This window comes from Astatotilapia calliptera, chromosome 17 (assembly GCF_900246225.1).
Source record: "Astatotilapia calliptera chromosome 17, fAstCal1.2, whole genome shotgun sequence".
Taxonomy (NCBI): domain Eukaryota; kingdom Metazoa; phylum Chordata; class Actinopteri; order Cichliformes; family Cichlidae; genus Astatotilapia; species Astatotilapia calliptera.
The window spans coordinates 36306196-36333816 of record NC_039318.1 but is presented as its reverse complement, the minus strand read 5'-3'; the positions used below and the strand labels follow the sequence as shown (position 1 = coordinate 36333816).

Below are 27621 nucleotides of genomic sequence, written 5' to 3'. Positions count from 1 at the left end.
TATTTAATTATCTTAAAAAACTGTGCACGCTTACAGGTGGCCAATCTACTACTTTAAAATGAGGAGATTAGACATATAAGACATCTCTATAAAGGGATTACAAACCTTTGGTTAGCTAGCTTTATAGATGGTATGCTGGATATCAGGAAGTTTTCCTGTGTTAGCAAGTAAGATAAGTAACACTAGCTAACATTATATCACAGGGGGCAGTTAGCCAGCTAGTCTTTCACGTTCAAGTTAGCTTTGTTGCATTTATGCCAATACTTAGCCGATCTCTGAGTTGTACAAGATACACAATGTTCAGTTATTAATAATGATGTTATCATTATTGATTTGGCCGATGCTAGTTCTCCCGCAGTGTATGAGCACGTGTGCAAAAGGTGTCATTCAATAACTTAAAATGAGGTTGTTGAAAGAAAACTTCTGTAACTTAACTTTGCTAGCTCTATGGTTATGTTATGTTTCTATACCCTGAAACTTGTTGTGTGTAATGTTGGCAAACTTGCATTTCTTATAATTTTGATTATTGCTAATCAAAATAGGCAGCATAGAAGGTTTTTGGTACCAGAACATTCTGTTTCTGCTTCTGTTTGTATCCAGCAGTATTGATCAGCCGTATCAGAGTGTGCTTTGGCTGCAAAGGCAGAAATGCTAATCTAAAAAAACAGTTTCTTTAATCTGATCATCATTTATCTCATCGTAGAATATAAACAGTTTCTTGTCACAAAATTGTAAGTCTTAGTCTGAATATGAGTTAAACAGTAAGCCCTGAAACACTGGCTGTAGCCCGGGGTCACTGTTAAACACGTGTCCTTCAGAGCAGACTGGGAACTAATCTAAAAAGAATAACTTGGACTACATCATTCGGTTGTAGCAATTAAGCTTCCAGACTGCAAGTATGCAGGATACAGTCCTGAAACTCTAAAGGTGTGTTTCTGAGGTGACGGTGGGTCCGGTTTGAGCCACAGTACTAACATGCTGACAGCCACTGCAGATGGCTCTCGTGGTCTCTGGACACCCTTTATCAGCATTTATCACTGTATCACTGAATGGTGAGGAAAGGTTATTTTGACACAAATAGAAAACGGATATCAGAACATTTTGACATGGACATGTCGTGCAGTATCGTGGATGACTCAGTCACAATTCAAAACAGGAAAAGCAGGATTCTGTTATTTGAAAAAAGTTTTTCTCTTCAGTTTTTTTCTGATTGTAAGACTTTGCATTTATTGTGATGCTTTAAATGTAAAGTAGACTGAATGTGAACATATTTGTGAGATATGAGTCAGGCGGCTTTTTTGTGGAAGCATTAATTTTTAAAAAATCATTTGGGTGTCTTTCCTTCTCTGTTCGTATCAGTTGAAACCAGTTGAAGAGCTTCCATCTACCTTTCATGGTCAGCATTGACGCAGCCTAGTCTTTCCAGAGCCGTGACGTGAAGGGCAAGGTGAAAGTGACTAGCCGGCTTTAGTTGAACCAGCAAAGGAGAAAGTCTGATGAAATATATTTGGGAACAACTTGGTGAAGCAACTGGGTGACATTCACAGTTTTACTGGACTAGAGTTTGGTTGCATCTGCTCATTCATTGCTTACCCAATCATAGAGGGGGCGGGGTTGGAGCTGTGCCAAGAGATAGGCTAACAGTTCAAAGACTAACCCTGAATTGCTTCATTGGTGCACATGTCAATATTTAACCAGTTAGTTTTTCTCTAGCCGGTGTGAAGTTCAGGACTCTTGGCGGGGCGTTAGGCTGGGTGTCAGGCTGAAGCTGGATGAGATGCACAGGAAATTCCCTCAGCCCACTTCCTCTTTTGTATTGTTGCAGAAAAAGGAAGAACGCTCAACAGGTCCGCATTGGGTTTCCTGTCGAGTAAACTGATGGGTCACTTCACATCCGCAGACATGTGGAAGTCGAACTCTGTTTTAATCAGATGTCAAGCACAGTTGCTCACGCAGACTCAGACATCTGCAGGTCGTCTTTCATTTTTTTCTTCTGCAGTGTTTAGTTTATGTCTGCTGCTAAAGGGGATCCACTCTCCTCTCTCAGACAGCCAGCCACACGTCTTTGTCACGGCTCACAAGGTCTAAAACACCTCTGCTCGTCCTTTCTCTTCCTTGCTATATAAACACACGTGCTGGAAAACAAGTCATCCATTAACCCCTGCACTCAGAGGGAGATTTATTCTGACGGTGGGGGGAGGAGGGGTGAAGAGGGAAGGAAGAGCGAGAAGAAGAAGGAGGAGGAGGAGGAGAGAGCGGAGGAGGAGAGGGGAAAAAAAGACAGAAAGAAAAAGAATGAGGGAGGAAATTGCAGTGTGGGCAGAAATCCGCCTTCTCCATTTCCTGGGGAGGAAGTGGATTAGATCGGGGAGAGTTGCAGACTGCTCCTCACACTAAAGAATGCTACTAGGCTCAATTTTTAACCCTTTCTGTCAGACATCACTGCAGTACACTGTAAACTCTAACACAGTGTGTTTAAATCGTTACCAAATGCAGTATGTTAAAACATCGTCTATGTCAGTGAATGAATTTTATTCATTATGAAGACATTTTTGGGCCAAAAAACGTCAAGTTGTAACTATATGCTGGCATAATATAAAAAGAAATTTATGTAAAGACACAACACACATCTGGAGTAAAACGAACTAAATAAAGGGATTTAAAAAAAAAAAAAGCAATTAATATTTACTGAAGATGCACTCATGTTTGGATTTTAAAGTCTGCACAACATGTTTAATGACATGTTTTGTGACATCATACAAAGCAGTCAGGTTTAGTTTTGAAATGCTAACAGGTTTGATGTGATAAAATATGTGAATAAGCAGAATTTAAATGTAGAAAATAAAAACTATGAAAATAAAATATTTGAAAATATTTAAAGTCAAAACACTTTGAAGCTTCTTTCAGTTGGCAGGTTTGACCTAATCATAGCTTGTATATAAAAGATAGATGTGGCTATCATGATGTCATTCCTTGTTATTTGAACCACTACTTTGAAACTTAAATAGTCTTTTTTGCACCCTTGAGTGACCATATATAGATAAAAGCCTGCAGTACTGCTATTATCTAATGCTAGTAAGCTTAATTAGCAAGTCATAGGCTAATTAATGCTAAAAGTCACTCCAATAAATAAATCCACTCATTAAAACTAAAACACAAAGTTTTTGGACCGGCTGCTGGTATTGCACAGCAAGCTGTGTGATATCATATATTTCATTTAAAAGAAGTGAAAGAAGATTACTCATGGAGACAAAAAAACCCCTAAATTTTTTATATTAAGCCATAGACATTATTATTATTGAATTATTTACTCTCTTAATTTTGTGTATTTCAATTGGTGCTGTACAAACACTGACTCTTATTTGAAGCCAGTCTCAAGTGACCTTTAGAATAACTGCCATTGAGACAACAGAGCCTTAGTGATACACACACATAGTCTTTGACCAAGCTTAAAGGTGCTTTTCATTGGTTTTCTTGCTGATAATTAGATGGGAAAATCAGACCTCTCATCTCCATCTTTTCAATATACAACTTTAGCTAGGAGCTAATTAGCTTAACTTAACGCTGTAAACACAGGAAAAGTAGTTTGTTTAGATCTCAAAGTTAACAAAATCTATCAGCAACTCTAAACCTCGCTAATCAACACGCTCCATCTTGTTTGTGGTAGTAGCTTCCTGATTTATGCAAAGGTTGCCTGGTAACCACTTGTTGGCAACATGATTTCTGGAAGTTATTATACCCACCTAGCTGCCAATAAAACTCCAACCTGTGTTTTTGCGAACAAGGATGTGACTGAGCTGGTAGGTGTTTTTGTTGCCACGGACAAAATTAAGCTAGCTGTTTCCCCCATATTTCGAGTTTTTATGCTATGTTAAGATAATCTTCTACCTTTAGCTTTGAAAATGCCACACGGACATGAGAATTATGCCAGTACAAAGTGTGTGATTCTCAAACCATAAAACCGTTACAATATTCCTTTTGTGGTGTTTGTGAGTTTTTTATTTTTATTTTTGAAGACTTTACATACAACAACACATTACGCCTACAGGAGCTGCTTAGATTTTGAAACCCATGCCATGAAGCTCCCAGTGCACATTGTTTGTGCTGATGTTCATTTCAGAGGAAGTTTGGAGCTCTGTAGTTATTTAATTAGCAAAGCATTGACAACTTTTATGCACCATGTGCTTCAGTATCCAGTGACCCAGGTGTATAACTTTGGTCTGGTACCTTATTGCTGTGGTTGCTAAATCCACTATAACGCTGCAGTACCACTTTCACCTGCTCCTGGAATATCTAGGAGGGGAGAAGTTTCATGAACTGACTTGTTACAGCGGGGTATCTTATTACAATGCCATGCTGAAATTCATGACGCACCCTTTCACTAATATTAGTAAAGGCAGATTGATTCGCTAGGTGCTTGATTTTGTACACCTGTGGACAAGGGACTAAAACATCTGGATTTTAAAGATTATGAGGTGTGACCCAATACTTTTACCCATATCGCATATCCTATATAGTGGCATTAGTTATAAGGAAAAAAGTTATATTGTGTACATTTCAAATCTTATCTCTAGTCTTTGCTTTTATGGAAAAAACTGGGTGAATTTGTTTATCAAAAGCCCAGCTAAAGCTTGAATAATTAACAGTGAAGTTATAACATACGAACACAAAGTTCTATGCTTTTTGAGTTGTACTTCCTGGTCTTTGATGTATTTTTCATAATTCTTCCATTCCTGGTGATCTTTGCCGTTGCTCCCTATGTCTATTCCAAATTGTCGTCCAATCAGCATTTGACCAGTGCATAACATCACTGAACAACGCTCAGTACTGCACGGAAACACGTTTGCTTTGGTTGAAACCCTGCTACAGTTTTTCAGTAAATGGTTGAAAGAGACATGCTTTGTTGGAGCATGTGTCAATTAAATGCTTGGACTTTGCTTTGAGAAGACATAAATTGACTCGATTCTTTTTTGGCTTTAAAACAAGCCATTAAAGGAATAATGCAGCAGTATTAGTCTGTCAGTAGACAAATGTGCAGCTTTAAACAGCTAGCGGAGGAGTGCCGTCAACCATCCATGTCCTTTTGTTTTCTTTAGTTTGTGTGAAAGGCAAGACAAGTTGTAAAAGAACACACACACACACACACACACACACACACACACACACACACACACACACACACATAATGAATCCATGCAGATGCTAACTGATGAACTAAATTTGTTTGGTTTTTAATTCAATCGCAACCCAGGCAGTATTGGCCAACATGGCGCCTACATACTCTGAGAATGACGCAAATGAAGGTCTAGTCACTGAGATAACAGTGAATTATTTAAAGGTCTGTGACACACGCCGATTATTTTTATTTATTTATTTTATTTTTTACAACAAACACTAAATACAAAAGAACTCTGGCTGCGACAGTAGAAATATCTTCCCCAATGATTAAAAAAACCCTCTATGTCCATGGAAACAAGACTGGCTGGTTTCCTTGGTGTGTGTGTGTGTGTGTGTGTGTGTGTGTGTGTGTGTGTGTGTTCGTGCTCACAGCTGGGTTTGCACTATGCGTGCTTGAAGAGTGGGTGGATGAGTGTGAGTGAATCTTGTGTCTTTGTGCAAAGCTTGCCAGAGGTAGTGTAGGTGTACACTGTGTGTGTGTGTGTGAGGGGGGACGTGTGTGTATGACTAAGTGTATGTGTTTGTGTGTGTTACCATGCATGACTGCAATCCCCCACAAGCTTCCTTTGGTCTCTCTCTCACTTTGTGGTATATTACCCATTTTACTGCTGTGGGGAAATTGGTGTCACAAAGTGTGTGTGTGTGTGTGTGTGTGTGTGTGTGTCTGCGTGTGCGTGCATGTGTGTTTGGTCTTTCTGAGGGGAAATTTCCTGCCCCTGGAAGCAGCTCTTGTCCTCAGGAATTTCCTGAGTGGGCAGACGGCGCTTCCTGAATAAATGTTGTTGTTGATGGTGTGTGTGTGTGTGTGTGTGTGTGTGTGTGTGTGTGTGTGTGTGTGTGTGTGTGTGTCTATGTGCGTGTTTTAACTCCTCTCTTTTCTTTTCTGAAAGGGAAACTGTTTTCACATGCCAGCGAGTGAGCTGAGCGCAGCCCCCTGCTCTTCCTGTCTGCGACACACTCCACATGGCGTTTCTAACAAGGCGATGGTGGTGGTGGGCTTTCTTTACTCGAAACATCACGAACACACACGTTTTACACACCGATTGTGTGTTAATCTCAGCTGCAAATAGCCCACGTGACTCGAATGCATTTCCTCTGGATAAATGTCCAGTTAATGAAATTCCTTCCATGTGCTTTTATTAACGCTGTGTTTGGGAGATACTTCCTGCCAAACAGGACGTGATTGGGCTCTTTTGAAATGTTGAGCATGGCCATGATCTATTGACCTTGATGACTTATGATTTTTAAAAGGAAACTTTGCAGAGTTGATATTTTAAAAAAGAAGAAGAATTTTTTCGAATACAGACTAGTTTAGCTTATTTCCTTTATTCACCTGGATCCCAATTTTATTATACTGCACCTTAGTGGCATTTCATCCCGTCAGCTCTTCCCTAACAGCTGGCTTGCTGAGCAATGCTGGTTTTTGATACCATTAAGTTCAAGGAGCAGGTTTCTTACTGTCAGAAGAACAATTTTGGAGTCATTTTTGACCCAAAATGTATTCGACCCTTGTATTATTAGCATTTAAGTATTACTAATAGGTGAAAATAGTTAAAATCTTTTACCACATGTGACTAGACTGGGGCAAGGTGTTTATAATAATTTTGTACTTAAACTTTGGAATTATTAAATTTTGGAACAAAAGTAATGGAAACTGTCGATTAAAAAAAAATAAACCAAACAATTCCTGGAACAATTCCAGGGTTTTCTTGGCTCAAAATGTGATTTTGAGGCGTGATTATACACCTACACATGATGGGTCTGCAAAGACTTCTTGCAACTTTTATTGAAAATAACTCCGTCATCTCGTTGCTGTTTGGTCGAAGCCGCAGGGATCCAGCGGAGATGCAGCAAAGTTGTGCAAAAGAGACGCAGGTTTGCGATCCCTGATTCACATGCTTGTTCAGAGAGGGCATATGTCTGTATAGGTTCTCAGTTATCATGGTAGTCTTAATACACTTTTTTTGGAGTTGACATTTCATGTCTCAGCAAAAAGGCTAAGAGGTGAGCTGTCTCCAAAAAACTTCCATTGGCCTTCTTTTCTAGCTCTTAACACTTCAGAGAGGACCTTGTCCCTGGGGTTGAGCAGACTCCAAGGCTACAGTATTGAGTCTTATAATGGCCCCTCATGTAGTGAGTTGGCCCCTATAAACATAACCAGGCTCCTAGAAACTCACCTAGGTAGCAAGGACTACTGTTGGTGAGTCTCTAAGACTATGCAGTGAGTTCATCAGTGGAATGAGAGCCTACTTGGAAAGGCAGCCGTTGCTCGGTTATGTTTGTCACAAAGAAGAAAAGCATGCACACACCTACCAGGGAACACCCGCGTGGACATATATGCACCTTGCTTGAGGACAATAAACGCTTTCCCCCACCTTTGTGTAGTGTTGGCACAGGTTTCCTGCTTTTTGTGTTTTACCAGTACTTACAAAAAAAAAAAACCACAGCGGAGGATGGAAGCAGCAATAAACCCTAATGATTCGACAGACTTCAACTGTCACTAAAACTCATTAAGCTTTGCAGTGTGGAAAAAGACAAATTGCTCCAGATTAAATCAGTCAACATTAACGGTCACACAAAATGTAATCTGTGACTGGCCCTGTGTAGTTTGAGCTTTAACCCTCTGTCATTACTGAAACTGCTTTCAGGAGCGACAGGCTTGATGCAAACGACTCTGAGGTTTCGCAAATAGACACTGTCTCATTTTAAAAGAAGAAGGTATGCACTTTGCATTAGATATGATGACACGGATAAATCCTGCCCTCCCATTCTCCACATGCAAAGAAGAACAGGAGTAGTGTGCTTACAGGGTGTGTATGTGTTTCAGACAAGCATGAGCCTTTTGATTTAGTTAACAAACGTCTTTGAAGCTCCTGCATTTTCAAAAAAAAAAAAGAAAAGAAAAGAAGGGAGAGGGGAGGGAAAAAATTGGCTTCTGAACAAAAGGAAGAGTGGCAGTTGACGCTGAATTCAGGAACTAGCCTACAAGAGCCGGCTTGCTCCTGTGCTTAACAACAAACTATCAAAAACAGGCCGTGCTACTTCCTGGCCATAAAAAGTTTAAGTGTGATTGATGATCTGTTTTATGTTTGTTTTGACTGGATGAAGTCCAGTTTTGCTGGACGGGGACAGGCTTGTGCATGCCGGAGGAGGAAGCAGAGGATGAATATGAGAGGTGGTGGGGGTTGGTTCTCCTGGCTGAAAAGTAAAAGTGTGTGTGTGTGTGTGTGTGTTCGTTTGGAGGTGGATTTTTCCCTGCCGCACCCACCTGACAGGGAATTGATGTACGGTGCAGAAAGTGAGGGGGTGATGCAGTGTGTGTGTGTGTGTGTGTGTGTGTGTGAGAGAGAGAGGAGTAACTGAGAAAACGTGTCACTTCTATCCACATGTCCCTGAGTCAGGGTGTCAGGAGGTCACAACTAACCCGCCTCCTCCTTCCTCCTTCCTCCTCCTCCACTGTCTGGAGAAAGAAAACCTTTCCTCCATTGAGATAGCAAAACCAATATCCGCCTACTTCTGCTTTGAGAGAAAAGACAAACATTTACTGAAGAACTGAGTGACTAAGGAGCTCTGAGTTTAAGAGCAAAGTCCCAGCCTTACTGATGCGGTTGTACGTTCTTTTGTTGTTTATTTAGTTATAGTTCATCCAGGTCAGGCCAAGCTGAAATTCTCAGTCTGAGAAGTGTGTGTATCAGTTGTGTATTTTTGTATATATCTACTGTTGAAAGTCTGGAGTTTCTGACAGAAAATAATATCTGACCTGACTTTCAGATCCTACTATGACTCAAAATATAGCATGTAAGCAATTTGGTTCCAGTTTTACAAATGAAGAGAAAGGAAACAGGTCCCTCCAAAATGTGATGACGCTCGAACATGACTAAACACATTCAGTCAGCAGCTGTTTGTTAATTGTTTGGAATGAATGCATAAAACTTTTTAGAAAACCTTGGATCAATAAATAGCAACAGTTTTTTTTTCTTTTCTATTCTCTTTTATTTTTCCTCTAATGGAAATTTTAAGTGAAACTGATTCTGGCATTCTCATACAGAGACTTGTATCTAGCAACCAAACTAGAAACGGGGAACACAAAATGTAACACAATAATGCTCCAAATTGAATTTAATTGTCCAAATATAATAACAGAAAGTGCTTGAAAATGCTAAACTTATGCAATGGATTTTCCTAAATGTGTTGTTGTTCTGTTCTATACAGTCATACCATGAATTTAACTACAGCATGTTTGTGTGTGAATGGTATTGGAATTTGTGTCCTATTTGGCGTAAGTTGTAACATTGTAATGTTTTACAATGTTACAAAAAAAATTGCAATAAGCTCATTAATTTCTCTTGCAGTGGTAGATTGAAACAAAGTAAAGCTAGCTCTCGCTGATCTGGTGCTCTAACACAGTACTTCTCCTCAGTAGGCTTTGGGCCAGTACTATAAAGCTGTAGCATTAAGTTTGACAAAGTTAAATTCAAATTTTAAGTAGAACTCTTCACAGTGGCAACACCCTTAACTCCGGGCAACAGCACGGTTGTATTTACAGTCAGTCGCAGAAAGTTAATAGTGGTACGCTACTATTCAGAGGTTTTACACTATAAGTAAATAGTAGTTATGTTGAAGTCATGGTGCTTGAGAAAGCTTGCTAACAAAACAACAGCCATTAATGACAAAATGATAATCCTTTAAAAGACAGCTTAAGTGGCACAGCTGTGGGACAGGGGTAACAATCTGAAGCTTTTTCTTTTTAGCTAGTCAAGAAGAAAAAAAGAGACTGTTGTCAAAGTTTTTAGCCAGGTGAGAAATCCATAAGCAGGAGAGGCAGAAATGTGAGCGATGGTGAGACGCACACAGCTGATCTGTGATTCTGGACGGGACCTTTTAGCTTCACAGCAGGACGGACCTCATTAACTCGTCTGGCTGAGAGGGGAAGCTGAGGGCTTCTGTACCGCAACAACGAAACAAGATACCAGTGATCTCATCCTCCTCTTCCCTTCATTCATCCCAAGCGCTCGTGAGTTGCCTTGGCAACTTGTGAGCTCCGTGTGTGTATGTGTGCGTAGTGAACATTAGCGGGGGCCTGAGAAACCACTGAGTGAAAATTATGTGTCATCAGAGAGGATTAGGAGCCCACGGTTTAGTCGAGGGTTTGAGATCTTGCTGCTGTCGTGCTTGAGGGTTTTACTCAGTGTAAACGCAAGCATACGCTCTCATGAAGACTGTTAACCTGAGATGCAGTCGGCAAAGGCAGGCCAGCGACAAGGGGGGCTGGAATTGATTTTCTTCCCGCAACAAATCTGTTAAAGATTCTCTGACAGAAAACAACCAAAAAGGACAAATTTATCGTCTCCAGATAGCGCGTGAAAGTATCGAAGGAACAGAATTTCAGGTTCAAAGCAGCTCTCTCCATTGCCATCCATTTTCCTTTCCACCTCTAAGTAAGCGAAGGATGTTTGTGTCTTAGCGTTTCCTGTCCTGTTTAGAATCAGTTCCTGTCTACATTACACGGATATGAGATGCACAACAAGATCCTGAAAATGAAACTTGAATGTGACTCAGAAATTATCCATGTTGAAAAAACATCAAATTGTTCTTTTGTCAATTCAATAAGCATAGAAGACAGAAACATGAGAGACAATGATGACTGTGAATGATCTGCAGCTCGGAGAAGCTTTGGAAAACTAAACCAGAAACTGGTACAGTTAAAAACATCTCCAGTAAGACTCGATTAATGAATTGTTTGGCTCATATAAAATCCCTGCTTTGGTTATGTGAGCATTAATTTGGCAGGACCACCTTTCATTCATGTCCCAATTTTCTTATAAAGTCATTTTGGCTCAGCCTGTACTGCTCGTGTTTAATACTGCTATGATACTTCTTGCCTTCTCTTTGATATACATAAGTCTTACTGTGAATTAACAACAGCTTTCATTAGTTACCTGGTCCCATTTGTGTAATCCATCAGAATCAAATAACTTGTGTTGAATGAAATCCTGACTCTATGACATGGATAATATCCCCCATAAAACCTAATGGGCATCTAAATAGGAAGTGATGACCTCAGAAATAATATGTAAATGTGGAACCAGTAGTACTTGACATCTAGGCTTTGGCTTCATCCCCAAAGGGTGGAGAACCTTTCACAGTCAGCTTGCTGAAGAGATGGCGTTGCAGCTTTAGATGTATGTTGCAGTGAGGGAATGCTGTTTGACACAGACTGGCTGTAGCTTGTTTGATTTACTTCATTTTGGTGGCACATATTTGGTGTTTCATACACTTTGCTGCTTTAGTTTGTATTATTTCTTATACATTTTTATGATATAGGTTGATTGGGGTCAAAGACCTTTATTGGCAAATAAACCTATGTATCCAGTATATATGGTGTGGAGACTCCTTCTTCATAGCTTCTCAAACTCTGTGGCATTCTGGATTTTTGCTTTTTTTGTGTTCTAAGCTGATCAGTTTGTAGGCTTCTGCTCATCCTTTGCTCTTTAGGGATTGGTTATAGATCGTTAGTCCAATTTGGATCTCGGGGAGCTTCCTGGCCGTGTACCCAAATGTTAGTTGGATCATCTCTGAGCTACTTGCTGATTGCTTTTGCTTTGTAACATGGTGCTCCATCCTGCTGTAAAATGCACACAGTTTAAAGCTTGTCACCGACTTGTTGTAAGGACCTTTTTAGTCTCACCATGACCGTACATCCTCAGAGATCAGTACAGAGCAACGCAGAGCATGCATATGACTTTAGGACTGACTATGATGTCCGGCTCTGGGAGCTCCTTCTCATTAACTGCATCGTATCTGTTTCCTGTTTGCTTGGCCTTCTTCTCTTATGTCTTTGTTTAGTCCTCTTGTTTTTGTAGTTTTATCTGCCTTATGTTTTTTTTTTCCTCGTCACCTTTTCACACACAATCCACTGCTGTTCTCTCTGCTCTTTGCTTTCTGTTTCCACTCTCCCTTTTTTTTCTCCATGCTGCTGCTGTCTGTTAATAAGCCTCCCGGCATTGCTCTCTAACCTTACCGCAGGAAGTTTCCTGTGCTGAAACAGAGCCCACGCTGGATTGCTTCCTGGCAAAGTGCGTTGTGGGATGCGTGTATTTGGGCCCCCTTCTTCCGTCTTCTCCTCCCTTCTGCTCCCTTTGCTGCTTCCTCCTTTGGGCTCTGTGCAGATGGCTGAGGCCGGCAGACCGGATCTCGGAGGGGTTTTGGCAGAGCAGCACCTCTCTCCGGCCCTGGAGAGAGCATACCACAGCCATGACCTCGTGACCTTGGCTGCACTGCTGCCCGCCTCAGCTTCACTCCTCTCACAAGCCAGCCACGAGGGACAAACTTACAGCTGGTGTATGCAATGCGGATGGCAGTCTGCTTCATTATTGATACGAAGTCCATGACATAGTATTTTAGTGGATTCTAGCTCCATCTCTGCTATGTTATCCATTACTAACAATAATTTACAGTGGGAAGATATGATAGCATTTTACATCAGCTTCAAAGGACGAAAGTGACATATTCATTGTCACACATACTTCAGGCAACAGGAAATGTAGCCTCGCTAAGATTTCTGCTGTGAGCCAAGAAGCAGCTCCTATGAAAAACGCAGAGACCAAGTAAGCAAGCATAAGAAATACAGTTTCTTATCTGCCCACCACTAGCTCCTGTGTTGGTGAAACACCTGCATCACATTCCCTGACACTTTCGTGGGATGCCCGTTGACAAGCTGAGGGTCAGAGCTTGACAGGCTGTGTGCAGTGCTTCAGATAACCTAGGGCTTCCCGGGCCTTATCTGAATACAGAGGTCTAGAAGGGAAGGCAAGAAATAGGAAGCTGACAATCTAGACAGGGTTTCATTTTATATTGATTGCTCTCTGTGAAAACTTCCTTTGTTTGACAGGCTGGGGGGAGCTAAAGTGGGGTGGGGGTGGCTGGCTGAAAGTGAGCACTAGGTTCCTATTACTTGTGTGACAATGACATTGGCGGCCCAAGATAACAGCTGTCCAACTCCCAGAGGAAGTGTTTGAGGCTGGGTGATAAGTGTGATGTAAGAAATGAGTAGTTCTGCTCTGTGTGGGTGTCGTGGATGTTCTGATCGGACAGTGTTGAAAGTCTGTTTGTGTGTTTCTATCCTTGTGAAAGAGAAGAGGCGAGCCTGAGTCATACAGTAACTCATTGGGTTACACCAACAGTAGAAAATGATATGAGGTGGCAGGATCTGTGTCCACTGAAATAAATATGGGTCAGTTTGTGTGCGTCCTGTTATGTGTCTTAAAAATAATCACAGAGGCTAAATCAGCCTCAGTACTCAGAAACTGGTGTTAATTTACTGTGATAACACTTGATCGAATCTCAATAACACAGCAAAGCATATTGGCATAAGCTACAAAACCTGTGTGTTGTTTGCCTATGTAGATTATATTTATGGGAATTTGGTCAATCGGTGTATTTTCTAGAAATATTTCTAATATCTCGAGTCTGGATTTTCCTAAGACTGTTAGAGGAACAGCTTCTAAAATAGTTTCTCATGCTTCAGCTGCAGTGGTTGGTAGTCGTTTAAGTTAAACTGATCCGCTTCTTAAGGGTGATGTCATGAGCCATTTCTGGGTCCAAATGCCCTTGAAGCAAACAAGGAAGGAATGGGCAGCGAGAGAATTTATGAGGCTTAGCGGTGGAAGTTAGCAGTACTGACAAACATTTGTAAAAGCATTAAGTAACCTATAACATAGTTCAATTTCAGTATATATTTGTTTTATCATTTCGCTAGCCAGCGTATTATCCTTACTTAGGTGGTTTAAAAAAAGCAAATTTCCATATAATTTAATTCTTACAGTAAAATTCAGACTTAATGAAAACATTTGAGCAAGAGGCGGTTTGCTTTTTAATTCAGTCTCTTCTTGAGCTTTTTGAAGATCGCTATGCTTTGAGTTAATGTATCATCCTTAGCTTTGAATTTAGCAATGGTAGTTTCTGCTTGTAGCTGGAAGCATACATCTGTATTGCATTCTAGGTAAGCGAAGTAAGTCCTACAACATCACAAACTACAGAAATATTCATCCTTTCTGTATAGTCTCACCTTTATTTTCATCGGGATTCTTTGTTTAGCGATCTAAAGGCTAAGTTTCAACCACAAGAAAAGCTCCCAGCAGATGTTTAGCTCCAGTAAAGTTAGCGCTACCTCTGCAGCAGCTATGATGTTAAAAATCAAATAACTCTGTACGGCTTTCAAGTGAGGCCGAGCTTTCGGTCAGATATTTTACATTTTTGCAGTCTTCTCTCATCTTTCTTCATCGGTAAAGATGCAGATGTTTTCCTCCTCTTCCCCCAGCAGTGAAAGAAACATTTGCAAGCGAGGAGGAAGAAAAACAGATACTGCCGTTCCTGTTTCGCCTGCTCTTTTCCCTCCATGTGCCCTTGTCCTTTTATACACAAACTAATAAACTGTCTGTCCTCTGATGCGCCTGTCTGGAGTTCGGAGAGCAAAGAGCAGGACAGATCAGAACAGATCAAATAAAATAAGTCTGACAGTCTTTCTGCTCTTCCCTTCCTACCTTTTTTCCCATCCCTGAGTCATTCTGTATTCTCCCCCTTAACCTATCATCTTCTAATCTTTTATTCTAACCTCCTCTCCCTTTCTGATGGTCTCCTCCTTCATCTTTTTTTCTTTATCTCTACTGCCGTTCCCGTAATCACTCCCTCCTTTTGGCTTTTATCTCCACTTCCTCAATATCCTTTTTAGTGCCTCTGCCTCCTTCCTTCCTATCCCCCTCCTTCCCCTCCTCCTTTCCTCCCTAACCCTGTCTCCCCTTCCCCCCTCCTTTCCTTCCTGCCTTTCCTACTTTCTTCCCCCCACCCTCACCACCACCAGCACCATCACCACCCACATCCTTATGCTGCTTCTTCACTGAACTCATCTTTGTTTTCTTCCGTCCATTTTATTTCTTCTTTACCTAATCCTTTCTTTTTCTTTCCACCTCCAGGTCTGCAGCCAGTCTTTTGGAGCAGGGACGACGTGGCCCAGTGGCTACGATGGGCTGAGAAGGAGTTTGCCCTGCGCCCGATCACCAGCGGTTCTTTCCAGATGAATGGCAAAGCCCTGCTGCTGCTTACCAAGGAGGACTTCCGCTACCGATCCCCTCCCTCTGGTACCTCTCTTTCTACACGCTTTTATTTCTTTTTTCCGTTTTGAGGTGCAGTCTAAGCTCGGAAAACTGGAAACATCAGTGAAATGTTTAACAAATGAGTCACTTAGATGGATTCCATTAGATATTTGTGTGCTCCAACTAGAGCAGGACTCACTCTGGAAACAGGGATTGGGAAGAAAGAGCGATCTTAGACGAAAAACATGAGACTATTCATTCGTTAGACAAAAATACTGACACAAAATAGGAAAAATGACTACAAACAAGCAGTCAATGAACATGCTGAAGTTTTGCAGTGTTTGGCTCGACTGACCCTGGTTTGCCATTCAAACCGGCAGTAAAGATAATTGTATATGAAAAGTGATGCTACTGCATAGATCATTACATCCTTTTAAGAAAATCACCTAAGAGGACGCTTTGAGAGCACGTCCTCTGCCAAGGTCGATGCCCTATTTCACACAGGGAAGTAGAAGAGGGTTGTTCCACATCTCCTCCAGGGTTCACGAAATTCAGCCTGCTAGTTTTTGCGTAATCCTGGCGACAAACACGCAGACAAACAAAGCTCTCGTGTTGGCAGAGGAATAAAGTCAGCTGGAGCAGGGGATGAATGGTAGCAGGGCGAGGTGACAGTGGAGGGAGGCAGCTGTTACAGCAAAGCTGCTGAAGGGGGAGGAAGTAGGAGACGGTTGATCAGGAAGTACAAGGCAACCTCAACTGTCACCCCGGCAACGCCAGCGGCCAGGCGCATAAAAATAAAACAACAGTAAGTGTTTTCCCCTGACAGAGTTGGAGATTTTACTCAATCGCTCAAGGATGAAGTACGGGATGTGTGATTTGGGTCAGGATGATGAGCAGGCTTGCAATGCAAAAGATATTGTGGATAATATTTAAAGTAATTCATTCGTTACATTAATAAATACTTAATTAGGTAATTTATGTGGACAAATATAAAAGATTCATTTATTAATTTTAATTTAGTTTGTTCTTTTTCTACATTTTTTCTTTCCCTTGGGTTTTTTGGGGATCTGTATATCAGTGGGTTTGGTCCACTCTGTATAAATTATATATTGATCACCTGAGTCACGTCTAAATAAGCTGGTTTAAGTAACAGTTGCTCTGTTCAGAATATATACATCCCCCTTTTCCTTTTAAAGGATACTGAATGTTGTCAGTGGCTCTGGTTATAGAGGGATGAGAACCAGCTGACAGCTGCTGTCGGGCTCGTATCAGGATGTTTCAGCACTATGCAAAATGTTCACATCCTGTCGAGAAATCGAGGTCTGGGAAATACGTGGAAAATAAGATTCATCATCATTACAGGTTTTGCATTTTTTTTCTTCCTTTTCTTATGTGACGCTGTGATTGTGGTGTTGGATGGTTTCAGGAGCTACACACACACACACACACAGCGATAAGACTGATCATATTTCTGTACAAGTGGTTGTTCAGTCGTGCTCTCACTGTAAACGTCAGTTTAGGGAACAGAGCACATTTTTTGGCTAGTGAAGTATCCATTTCCTCCTTCGCGTGACTATAAGGGTGCTGTTCCCATCAGTCCCTGCTCTCTGCGTATTTCTCTTTTGTAGACGCTCTAAGAATAGAACATTAAAATAATAGCCTGAGTTTTTTTTCCTGGAATGTTAGAACCTGTTACGATTGCAGTGACATGTTTGGACTTGAAAACACCTATTGGGAAACCTGAAACAGTAAAGATAGTTCTCCAGGATTCCAATGTAAGATGGCAAGACAGTTGGGCAATTTCTAGTTGGCTTTTTGGGATGATTTTGTTATTTTAATGGTTTAATGAACTGCCTTTTATGCAGTTTAAACCACAAATAGGCGATTTCCTCGCACATCTCTGCAGAAATATGTGCAATCACCAGTTGTAATGGTACCAAATGTCATCACGTACCCCTAACACTTTTTGCAGTTTCTTTAGTTTGCTGGTATTTGTCATTCATCGTGTACAGTTTGTAGTTTTCAGACAGAATCCAAAGCTGTGGTTTTAAAGCAGCATATTAAATACAGAATCAAAGCAAACACCAGGAAGCAGGAATTTTCCCCACGGTGTAAGTCGGTGCCACAGAACCAGAAAGTGAGAACTGAAAGGGGGGTGTGTGTGTGTTTGTTTGTATATGTGTGTTCGCCATCACTTCCTTTATGAGAATCATTTCCTCGTTCTCAAAGCCTTTGAGATAGTGTGTGTGTGTGTGTGTGGAGGCAGTCCTCTGCTAGAATCACATCCACTGTACCTGTGCTCATTTGTTAACAGTGTAAATATTTTGGGAGCGGAGCTGTTGCCGTCGGTGTTCGGACAAGAAAAACAGCTGTAAATCATTCAGTGAACTTCCTGCTCGAGCTTTGTGCCTGGTGTCGCCACTGCAATATAACCACTTAAAGGAGGACACCGGGGTCATATAGACTCATGGCTCATTTACTTTTGTCAACACATACGGTAGTTGTCGTTATCTCCTAGATGTCCTGACGCTTTAAGCACTGTAGGTATTTGGATTTGTCGAGCGCATTTTCTTGTTTAACAAATCCAAACTGCTCCCAGAGAGTTTCTCTTGTGAAACTAAATGTGCTTCTCATTTGACTAAGCTAATAACTGCATTGTAATGTTTTATCTGCACTGTGGAAGAAAAAATACTTCTGTAAGAGGAAACTGACTGGGTAGGGTCACCCGATAGGGAACTTACAATTCTATACCCTCTGGGTCATCGGGGTACGGTGTTGAATATCGAGGAAAACGTTTTTCTAGGAACAAACAAAGTGCTAGGCTGCTGTATCGTAGAAGCACCTCTCTAAATTTATTCCATTATTGCTCAAGTTCCACACTGCCTGGAAAGCAGAGAGGAGAAGAAGAAGTGGAACTTGAGTCTGTGATGCCAATGCTAATTTGGCCTATTATGCAGGGGTAAAACGGCTACCAGGAGACGCATGGTAACCTCTGACCTTTGCATCTCTGCAGGGGATGTCCTGTACGAGCTGCTGCAACATATCCTGAAGCAGAGGAAGTCTCATGTGTTTTATCCGTCTGCTTACTTCCCTGGGAACTCCTTCCATTCGCTGCCTGAAAGCGCTGTGCAGCACCTGAAGCTCGAAGGTCAGTCCAGTAAACACTCCCCCGCCCCCTGTTCATGCATACATCACATGCATTTGAAAAGTTAAAAAAAACCAAAACAATAATGCATTCTCATTACAGCAGCTTGTCTGCATTACCTTTTTTTTTTTTTTGCTAATAGTAAGCAAATTTATTTAGAGTGCGCTTAAATAACATAATTCCAATACGGAGCTGGTGTGCTGCATTTTCAGAGTTTTATTGTATAAAGATGTCAGATGTCATGATAGATGGTGATGCTTGTGCCCAAACGGTCATGTGATATGAAAAATTAGAAAATATGATGGAATGCATAAATAACTAGCTGCTGAAATGTCCAATTAACTTAAAACAATTCATGCATGTACAATTTATGTACATGTTTTATATAAATAAATGATTTCCGAGCACCCTTACAGTCATTGTCAGTGTCACGAGTAGAAGTATAAACTCTTATCCAATTCAGAGTTGTGGTGCGGCTGGACTATCCTGCTTGTCTGAGCGCTGGTGTGCGCTCTTGCCAGTCTGTAGCAGGTCTAACGCAGAGAGAATATTCATGCTCACATTCACACCTGTGAAAAGTTTAGAATCACAGTCACTCTAACATGCATGTCTAATACCCAGAGAGAAACATAAATATACTCATTCATTTGCTCTTTAAAGCTTAAAATAGTGCCGATACTATTAACAATTACACCGTACAATAAATATGACAACTAATGTTTAAACTGTTCCCAAAAATTTCTGTCCCCTGTCAGACACTTTGTTTCATGTTTGGGTAATAACACAAAAACGTTGCGATCCACAGCAGCTACATTACCACTGTAGTTAATGCGAGCCCAATTTGTCACAACAGCATCTTAACAAACTCTTAACACAACTACAAGCTGAGATTTTTAAATGATGTTTATCCCGATAAAGGCTGAAATAATATATGTTAATGTAAAATTGTCTTTACACTAATTTAGGAAAAGGTGGCTTCGTAGACTTAGCTGCCACAATAAGAACGAATAGTTACAATGAAACTGTGATTGTAACTCATTTGTTTTGCTGTGATAACGAATCAAACATAAACTGAACTAACAGTTGTACTTTTCACATCTTCGTTGACACTGAGTAATCACTCCGTGTGGGCTGGATAGAGCAGATGAACTCTTAAACCAAGTAACTGAGATAAGACCTTCTTTAACAGCAACAACCACTTTCGAAGTTTCGAATGAAGCTGCTCATGAGAGTCAAACAAAGATCGTTGTGCCATTGTTTGACTTTTTAAGAAATAAAGTGCATATTATCTTAAAATAGTAACAGTTTGTTGGAAACAGCGCTGACATTATTATAAGTAATGCATCTTTGTCTCCATAATAAATCATATTTCTGTCTATCAGGCTACATAAACCCACGTCATTAGACCAATAACACAATTATTGCAAAAAGTTTTTTCCTTAAAAAGGCAACACTGTGAAACCGAACAAAACAAGACTGAATCTGAATGAAAATATCTTAGAATTATTCTGCTACAGATTACGTCTGCCGTTGTCCTCTATGACGCACCGGCGCTTTTACTCGACACCCTGCTTTGTTGAAAACAAGGAAGTAATAATCATGTTCGAGTGGATACCTGAGACTGTTTTCTGGCTCTGATCTGAGGAAATGTGACACACCAACAATGAGATGGAGCCGTAACTTCAAATGTTGACAGTAAAACCTGCTCTACAAGGAAATGCAGCTTTATTTAAACAATAAAGCACACCGAACGCTACAGGCAGACTGCTTTCTGCAGCTGCCTTCCTTGTCTCAGGTTCCACCACAGACATTTGAAAATCAGAGCAAAATTCAAAGAACAACAGGAGTATGAGTTGTGGCAATTTTTTGCCCAAAATGCCTCAAAAATAAAAACACTAGGCATGCTCATCCAAAAAGTAGAATATTAGTGACACCTAGTGTTTTTGTTTTCGGACTTGTGTGACGCTCGTGATCAGCACCTTGTAGCTGGCTCGCTGTGGTGATAAATCACAGCAGCAGGAAACAAGTTACATGACTATAAAAATATGAAAAGAATTTCGTGCTTTGCAATCTAAACGTTCTCTTCATACTGCTGTTTGTTTCCGGTGAAAGCCAAGCTGGGCATGCACACGAACAGTAGCATCAGAACATTCACATTTTAATATAAGCCAACATCACGGCCCTTAAGTCAGTACAAATTATGAAAGATTTTAATATTGATAGTGAGTTGAGACTCTGAGAGGGATGCTGTCGTCTTTGAGACCAGATTTAGTCCAAGTGTCACCTTCTGTGTTGTATGTCTCTGCTCAGTGACTGCTGGCCTCAAATAAAGAGCAGTGTTTAGTTTGGTGCTGGCACACCTGTAAGGTAAACACTGGGAGTCATATAAACCTGCTGGCTCTAGGGAAATGAAAGATTTGGTGTTGAGATTCAGATTCTTGATTGTTCTTCTTTGTGTAAATTAATCGAGCAACATGTAGAATATCCAAAATAGAATTTCCTGCCGTATGCTGATCAATTTCCAGCTTACGTTCTAGGAGACTGTTCTGGGTTTACACATTTATTACACTCTGTAAACTGTGCTCTCAGAAACGGTACGACGGGGACCACGTGGTACAGAACCCATCCCCCAGCATCCACCAACCATCGAACTGCGGCACCGCTCCCGCTCGCCGCACCACCCGGCCCCGCGACGATCACCCACCGAGCCGAACCACCCTCGCCCCGCCAATGAGGACTCCCTGCAAACCTTCTCCCAGCTGCCCGACAGCAATCACCACCTGCCGGAGGAAATGTACCCGTTGTCGGTGTCCCCGGCTGCACCCAACGGGCGCTGCGCTACACCCAGAGAAGCCCCCTGTCCAGGCAGCCCTGGGGGCCAGGAGGCAGGCCCTCCTCGCGTTATCCAACTCATGCCCAGCGCCATCATGAACCCTTTGCTCCTCAGTCCAAGCAGGAGTGGCGGGGCTGCTGGCATGGACTTCAGGCACAACCGCGGGGGACCCCTGTCTCAGGTGACGCTGGAGAACGGCCGTGAGGGGAAAGTCCACGGACACCATCATCAGCTAGCCCAGCAGCACCAACAGCAGCATCAGCAGCAACAACAGCAGCAGTTACTACAGCAGCAGCAGGAGGAGGCGCTCTACAGGAACCACGTCATCATGCCTGTGTCTCCTCCAGAGGAGCAGCAGATGCCCATCGGGCGGATAGCAGGTAAGATTTAGCGGCGACGGAGCCGAGCATCAAAGCTGCGTGAGGCGGCATCTGTGGCAGAAACCTTGCATGGGAACTTTTTCAGAGAATCTGCTGATAGCGGCTCACTCTGTCTTTTCCCTGTTGGGTTCTGGCAGACTGCAGGCTGCTGTGGGACTACGTCTACCAGCTCCTTTCAGACAGCAGGTACGAGAACTACATCCGCTGGGAGGATCCGGAGAGCAAAGTCTTCCGCATCATGGACCCCAACGGCCTGGCCAGGCTCTGGGGGAATCACAAGGTACATACACACACGGGCTCTAGGTGTTCAGTGGTTATGTGCAGTGCATATAAAAGAGCAGCACAACAGAAGGGACTTTTTATCGTCATTCCTACAACCATAAAGCTGCACTAACTCATTTATTCTTATAAAACATCAGGACAGAGACTTGATTAACTAAGCACCTTAATCACTGAATAGTGAACTTTTGTTTTTTGGGGTTTTTTCCGACAATTTTGTCGACTTGTTTCAGTTTTATAGTCCTAACAAATGTTTCCTGGCACAACAGATGCTTCTTTTCATCACTCTGGTAGAAATGCTGATAGGATGTAAAGTTGAGTGAAATACAGCAGCTCAGTGTAAACACAGACACACTGATGGATTTAGTGTTTCATCTGTCTTAGCTGTAAGGACACTACCTGTGTGTTAGCCAGGCTTTGTGATGAATTAAATCGGTGATGTCAGTGTCAGTGATTCGGTCGAGTTATGCCGAGAGAGCCAATCTCTCCACGGTGTCCTGGATCTCATCTATGGTGTCCTCCTAGTAGGACATGTCTTAAACACCCCACCTGGAAGTGTTCAGGAACCACCTCAGCTGGCTCCCTTCGAAGGGGAGGAGTAGAGGAACTAGTCCGAGAAAGATCATTTCCTCTGTGATCTTCTTCCAGTCAGAGTGGCAGTAATGTAGCTCAACCTGTAACTCAACAACTTCCCTTTCACGCTCAACTGTCTCTTCACCACAGTAAGTGATGCAGACGCAGCGCTAGAGTCGTGCAGCTTGTGCTTTTATGTGCTGAGTGAAAACACAACATTAGAAGAATAACACCAGTATTTGTGATAAAACACTACTTTAGTTTTGTTAATTTTGGCCAACAATTAAGATGAATTTGTGCTTTAGCAGATGTGATCCTGCTGTAGAGCGCCCCAGCTCTGCAGTGCAGGACAAGCTTTTAGCTAATGGAAGACCGGTTAGCAACACGTGTCTAAATGTTAGCTCCAAAGAGCAGGTGCCGTCGCACAAAGACAAACATGGTGACTGAAAATGTTCCAAAAACATTTTGAGCTCTGACACTGAAACCACAACTATGTGAAGCGTCAAAGGTTTTGTGCATACAAAAAAGACCTTTTGATGGCTTGATTTTCTGGATGATGGGGATTCCAGTGCCCCTCAGGTGTATGTTGTTTGTTTGGCCTCTTGTTTGGTTGTGTATCTCCTACCTCCTCCTGCCTGCTGGTTGTGTAAATTAATAATTATTTGCTGAAACATTAAGCACGCTATACAGCAAACAGGATCTTGCTGTATAGGTCTTTTCAGCTTTTGTGGACTTTTACTGACACCAAGTGGCCAAAATAAATGTTGCTCTTAAATTAAGGTCAGGTCCCCTCACTGTCACACTGACAGCGTTGCTCATGACGCTCCTGCTGTTTTAACTCTTACAGAACAGGACCAATATGACGTACGAGAAGATGTCGCGAGCACTGAGACACTACTACAAACTGAACATTATCAGGAAAGAGCCTGGCCAAAGGCTTCTGTTCAGGTACATCATCTTCTTTTCAAACTTGTCTCGCTGCTCCAAACCGTTATTTACTTTTTGAGTCATCAATAAAACAAAAGAAAACAGGATTTTGAATAATTTGCTGAACTTGCCTCGTCTGTGCCACAGATTCATGAAAACCCCTGACGAGATAATGAACGGACAGACGGACAGGCTGGAGCACCTGGAGTCCGACACAGACGAACAAATCTACATCAAGGAGGAATGCTGAGGAACTCTGGGAAAGCGAGTCCATAAACTGCTTACTACTACTACTACTACTTCTACTATTACTACTACTACAGCCGCTGATGCCTTTCAGAAGCAGCTCGAAAAATCAACATTGAAATTAAAGCGTGCACAGGTGTTCAGTGGTGTCATTCCTACAGGGAGAGGCATGAAATGCAGTCTTTCCTGACATGGCCTTAGGATGATATTAACCTGGGGAAAAAAAAAAAAAAAAAAAACAGCATCGGGTGTTTTCGGATCTTTCGGACGGACTGAACTGAAAGGTCTCTCTTTTAAGTGTTTCCTTCTCTTTCCGAGCTGCAAAAGCCAATCACTTTGTGCTTATGTCACTGTTTGATCGTTTTTGTCTCCTCACATGCATTATACAAAGGAATTTTGCTGTTTCTAAAAAACAAAAAGAAAAAAAAGAATGAAAGAAAGAAATTTGTGTGTGAGTGTGTGTGTGTGTGTGTGTGTGTGTGACCGGAATGTTTTCACCATGGAATAAACAACTTTTTGATCAGAGATGTGCTCTATGTGATTTCTCTCGGGGTGTGTTTGTAAGTGGAGTGCATCACATATCCACATGATGGCAGTAGTGGACAACTTTTGCTGGCGGAAGCCTCGGCATGTGGATGGATGTCTGCAGCAGATCAACACTTCAGTGAGTGGAACAGACGCCCGAAGGCTGTTTTCTGTGTTTTTAAGTGCACAAGGTTAAATAGGGGACGGACAGGTGGCACGTGCCTGAGAATCTCTAGCTTTTCATTGGCGTTATTGATGACCTGGCCCGGGTGTGTAGTAACGAAAGCAACCAATCCCTGATTAGTCATCATTTATAGTTTCTGCTTCACTCCTTGAACTACTTTTGGATCACACTCTCACATTCTTCTCGCTTTCTGTCTCCTAACATATAATTGCAGCAGCTTTGAGCCTCGCCTTTATGAATTATGAAACACGCGTGTTGTGGGTTCCCCACATTTGTGTTATTGTTTTCAGCTTTAAAAATACCATTTTAAATGATCACCCATTCTTTGTGACGTTTACGTCAATAGCGGTAATCCGATTACTGTAACGCTACCAGCAGAGGTAGCGGATGCGCGCCGTGCGCTCTGGAGTCTCCATAAAAGTTAGTGCGCACGGAGCGGAGCTGTCAGACTGCGAGGAGACGCGGCTGAGCAAAGACTGTGGGCTGAAGTGACTAATGGGATCCACCTCACTCCATCTGAAGAGTGCGAGCTGATATCACGGGTGATTATCACCCGTCTAATGCGCACAACAGGACCCATTTGAACCTAATAAGACAGCTGTGCAGGCTTTCGTCGGGTTTGTGGACTATCGGGATTAAAACAAAGGGTTTGGATTCAGGAGACTCACCTCTGTGGTGGATGAGGTGCCATCACCGCTCTTTTAAAAAGACGAATAATCGAAAGCAATAAGCCTGTTCGAGTTCATCCGGAGGGGCAAGACAAGCCACCACTCCCGTCTTTTTTTTTTTTTTTTGGTTTTTTTTTTTCCCCCCAGGACGCAAATGTCTCCAGAGCACAGGGACGTCACTGGATTGTAACACCAGCAGCCTCGCCGATGGTTTAATAGGGCGTTAAAGTGCGGGAAGGGAGTGGGACAACTACAGGTAAGAGCCATGCAAGCCGTCATTCACGGCCCTGGGTGGGTGGCGGGAAGACTCGCCGATCAGCGCGTAAAAACCACTCAAGTGTCGCATTTGTCCAATCGAGCCTCTCCCCATTAAAAATAGTCATATTTGCATTGCCAGAAATAACCAGAAAATACATTTGGATCTATTTTTTGCTCTAATTGCAGTAACTCCTGAAAAAGAAAGTAGAAGAGTCGGGCTTTAGGAGGTGCAGTTTTCTCATTGCGAGTTTAGCGGCAGTGACTGACAATCAATTCAGTTAATTTCACTACCTCAAATCGATGCCGCCTCACTGGGAGTCCTGGATATACAGCAGTGTAGAGCAGGCAGAGGTGACAGTCTAGCTTCACTCAGTCAATAAACGGTAGTCTGCACTGGAGTCTGGAGCAGAGGATCCTGGACCTGGGGTCATGCTTGTGTGCTCTGATTTTAGTGCAAGTAAGAAACTTCGTATGTATATAAGACTACAGATGTGAGTGGACTCATTTTATCAGCTTGACCTCCTGTTCTGAGGCTAACGTGGTTTCACCAGAAGCAAATAAACCCTGTGATGATGAAATGGTGTGACACAGTGGCTGGAGGTTCACATGGGCTCCCCGTCTGCTGCTGCCACTAGACGTGAGGTTTTCATTTCCAAAGTGAAACAGGAAGCAGCTAGAGGAATAAAACCTGATGAGATGGAGTCTAAGCACACACTGGCCTGATGTAAAAACAACTTTTAGGAGCACGTTTTTAAAAAATAATTATCAGACAGCTTCCTTAAACAGCAGAATTTCACCTGTTTTTGTAACTGTATTTCCAAAATCATGTGCCACAATCCAACTCACTTTTTTTTTATTGAAATGGTTTTAAAATGCTTCTAAAGGTTAAATAACTCCTCATGATGATCCAAGCTACCTTTAAATTAGTGTGGAGCCCTCTTTCAGTTGCTGTCTTCCTCGTCTTACCCTCCCCATCCCCTCGACCTTTATTTCGACATCACGTGTCCGGGTAACTTGCCACTCCACCTCTCTCTCGACCTTTATCCAATTACAACGTTTAGCTTTAAAAACGCTACATGAAACAACGCTAAAGCTCCAGTTACTGTCAGCAGCTTCATGTTTCCATATCTAATACCAGCCACTCTTCACAATCCCTGCTGGATAGGATTAATAGATTAAAAAATAAGCTACAGATCCACATAAAAGTACACAAATCTAAGTAACTACATGCTCAAACGCATGAAACTATGTTTTCAAATATAGCTGCAGCTACTTTTCATATTCCAGTTTAACATAAACACGATGACCTTTTGAGATCTTTTCTTTCTGATGTGGCCTCTTGGAGAAAAACTGTTTGTTTTCCACGTGAAGAGAGACTTTTCCCTCCCTATCTGGAGGAGCGCTGCACCTAAGTTGGGAACCACTGATCTGAGCAAACACACAGTGTATGAAGTAGTTCAGTCTAAGTGGAACACGTAGAATAAATCTTCTGTCTCGTTTCCTTCCACTCGGAGCATTTGCTTGGAATATTTTTATGTGAGTGTACTGAATAAAGGGTCAGACTCCCTCTTCCACCACTGCTGTGTCTCAGCACAGGGCTGGAGCAAACCACACTATGACATCATCTGGCAACTAATAGCGACTTCTTTTTTTTTTTTTTAGCAGCCAAACTCTTCTTCCCCTCAGAAAAAGAACTGGCAGCCCCAGCAGTCCGCAATTAGCTGGAAGCATTAGCAGCAGCTCCTCCGGCGTGAACGATGAGCTTTAATGGCTCTGAGCTCGCCTGGCTCAGGTCAAACCGGGCCCCCTCCCTCGGTCCAGCTGGGCGAACTGGTGCCGGATGCCTGGCCAGCACCGGCGGATCGGCCAATGTCACCTTTTAGGGGCAGGTCACACAACCTCGTCCTGGCTCTGCCTGGCCATTGATCCGAAGCAGTGACACTGAGGCTTCATGGTCCGCTGCTCCTCGCCAACCAGGCCGACCCAGCACTGCCGCCGAACAGCTGTGACGGGCAACACACAAGCATCAGCGGGAGGTGGGGGCTGTCTCTGAATTAGCCTGGAAACTTCTTTTTCTTTGGGGGTTTTAGTTAGAGAGTAAACAGGAACTGCACAAATCAAGTGCACCATGATGGAAGATGTCCTGATTTGAAGTCATACCAAAGTAATAAAATCCAAGCAGCACAAGATCCCTCGGGCCTCTTTCAGAGTGATGTGCTCCTGATTCATTCATTAAAATCATTTTTTTGACCCCATGCCTGCGAGGCACGCTATTGACCACCCTGTTAGACTCTTTCCAATGACTAGTTCTATAAAATAAAGACTTTCTCTTGT

The 27621-nt window shown here is 42.3% G+C and overlaps 2 protein-coding genes across 4 annotated transcripts in view; both read left to right on the top strand.

Annotated features, from left to right (window-relative positions):
- Window positions 1-24177, top strand: part of etv6 (ETS variant transcription factor 6) — a 29225-nt gene extending 5048 nt beyond the window's left edge. For both annotated transcript variants that reach the window (XM_026146760.1, XM_026146759.1), the window contains exons 3-8: window positions 15150-15314; window positions 18283-18417; window positions 21004-21627; window positions 21765-21907; window positions 23327-23427; window positions 23554-24177. In XM_026146760.1, the coding sequence (XP_026002545.1) occupies window positions 15150-15314; window positions 18283-18417; window positions 21004-21627; window positions 21765-21907; window positions 23327-23427; window positions 23554-23656 (1271 nt within the window). In that variant the 3' untranslated portion in view covers window positions 23657-24177. The remainder of the gene's footprint in view (window positions 1-15149; window positions 15315-18282; window positions 18418-21003; window positions 21628-21764; window positions 21908-23326; window positions 23428-23553) is intronic.
- Window positions 24178-24784: 607 nt separating this feature from the next.
- tafa2 (TAFA chemokine like family member 2) overlaps window positions 24785-27621 on the top strand; it is a 94512-nt gene continuing 91675 nt past the window's right edge. For both annotated transcript variants that reach the window (XM_026146769.1, XM_026146768.1), the window contains exon 1: window positions 24785-25285. The gene's annotated coding sequence lies outside the window, so the exon portion shown is untranslated. The remainder of the gene's footprint in view (window positions 25286-27621) is intronic.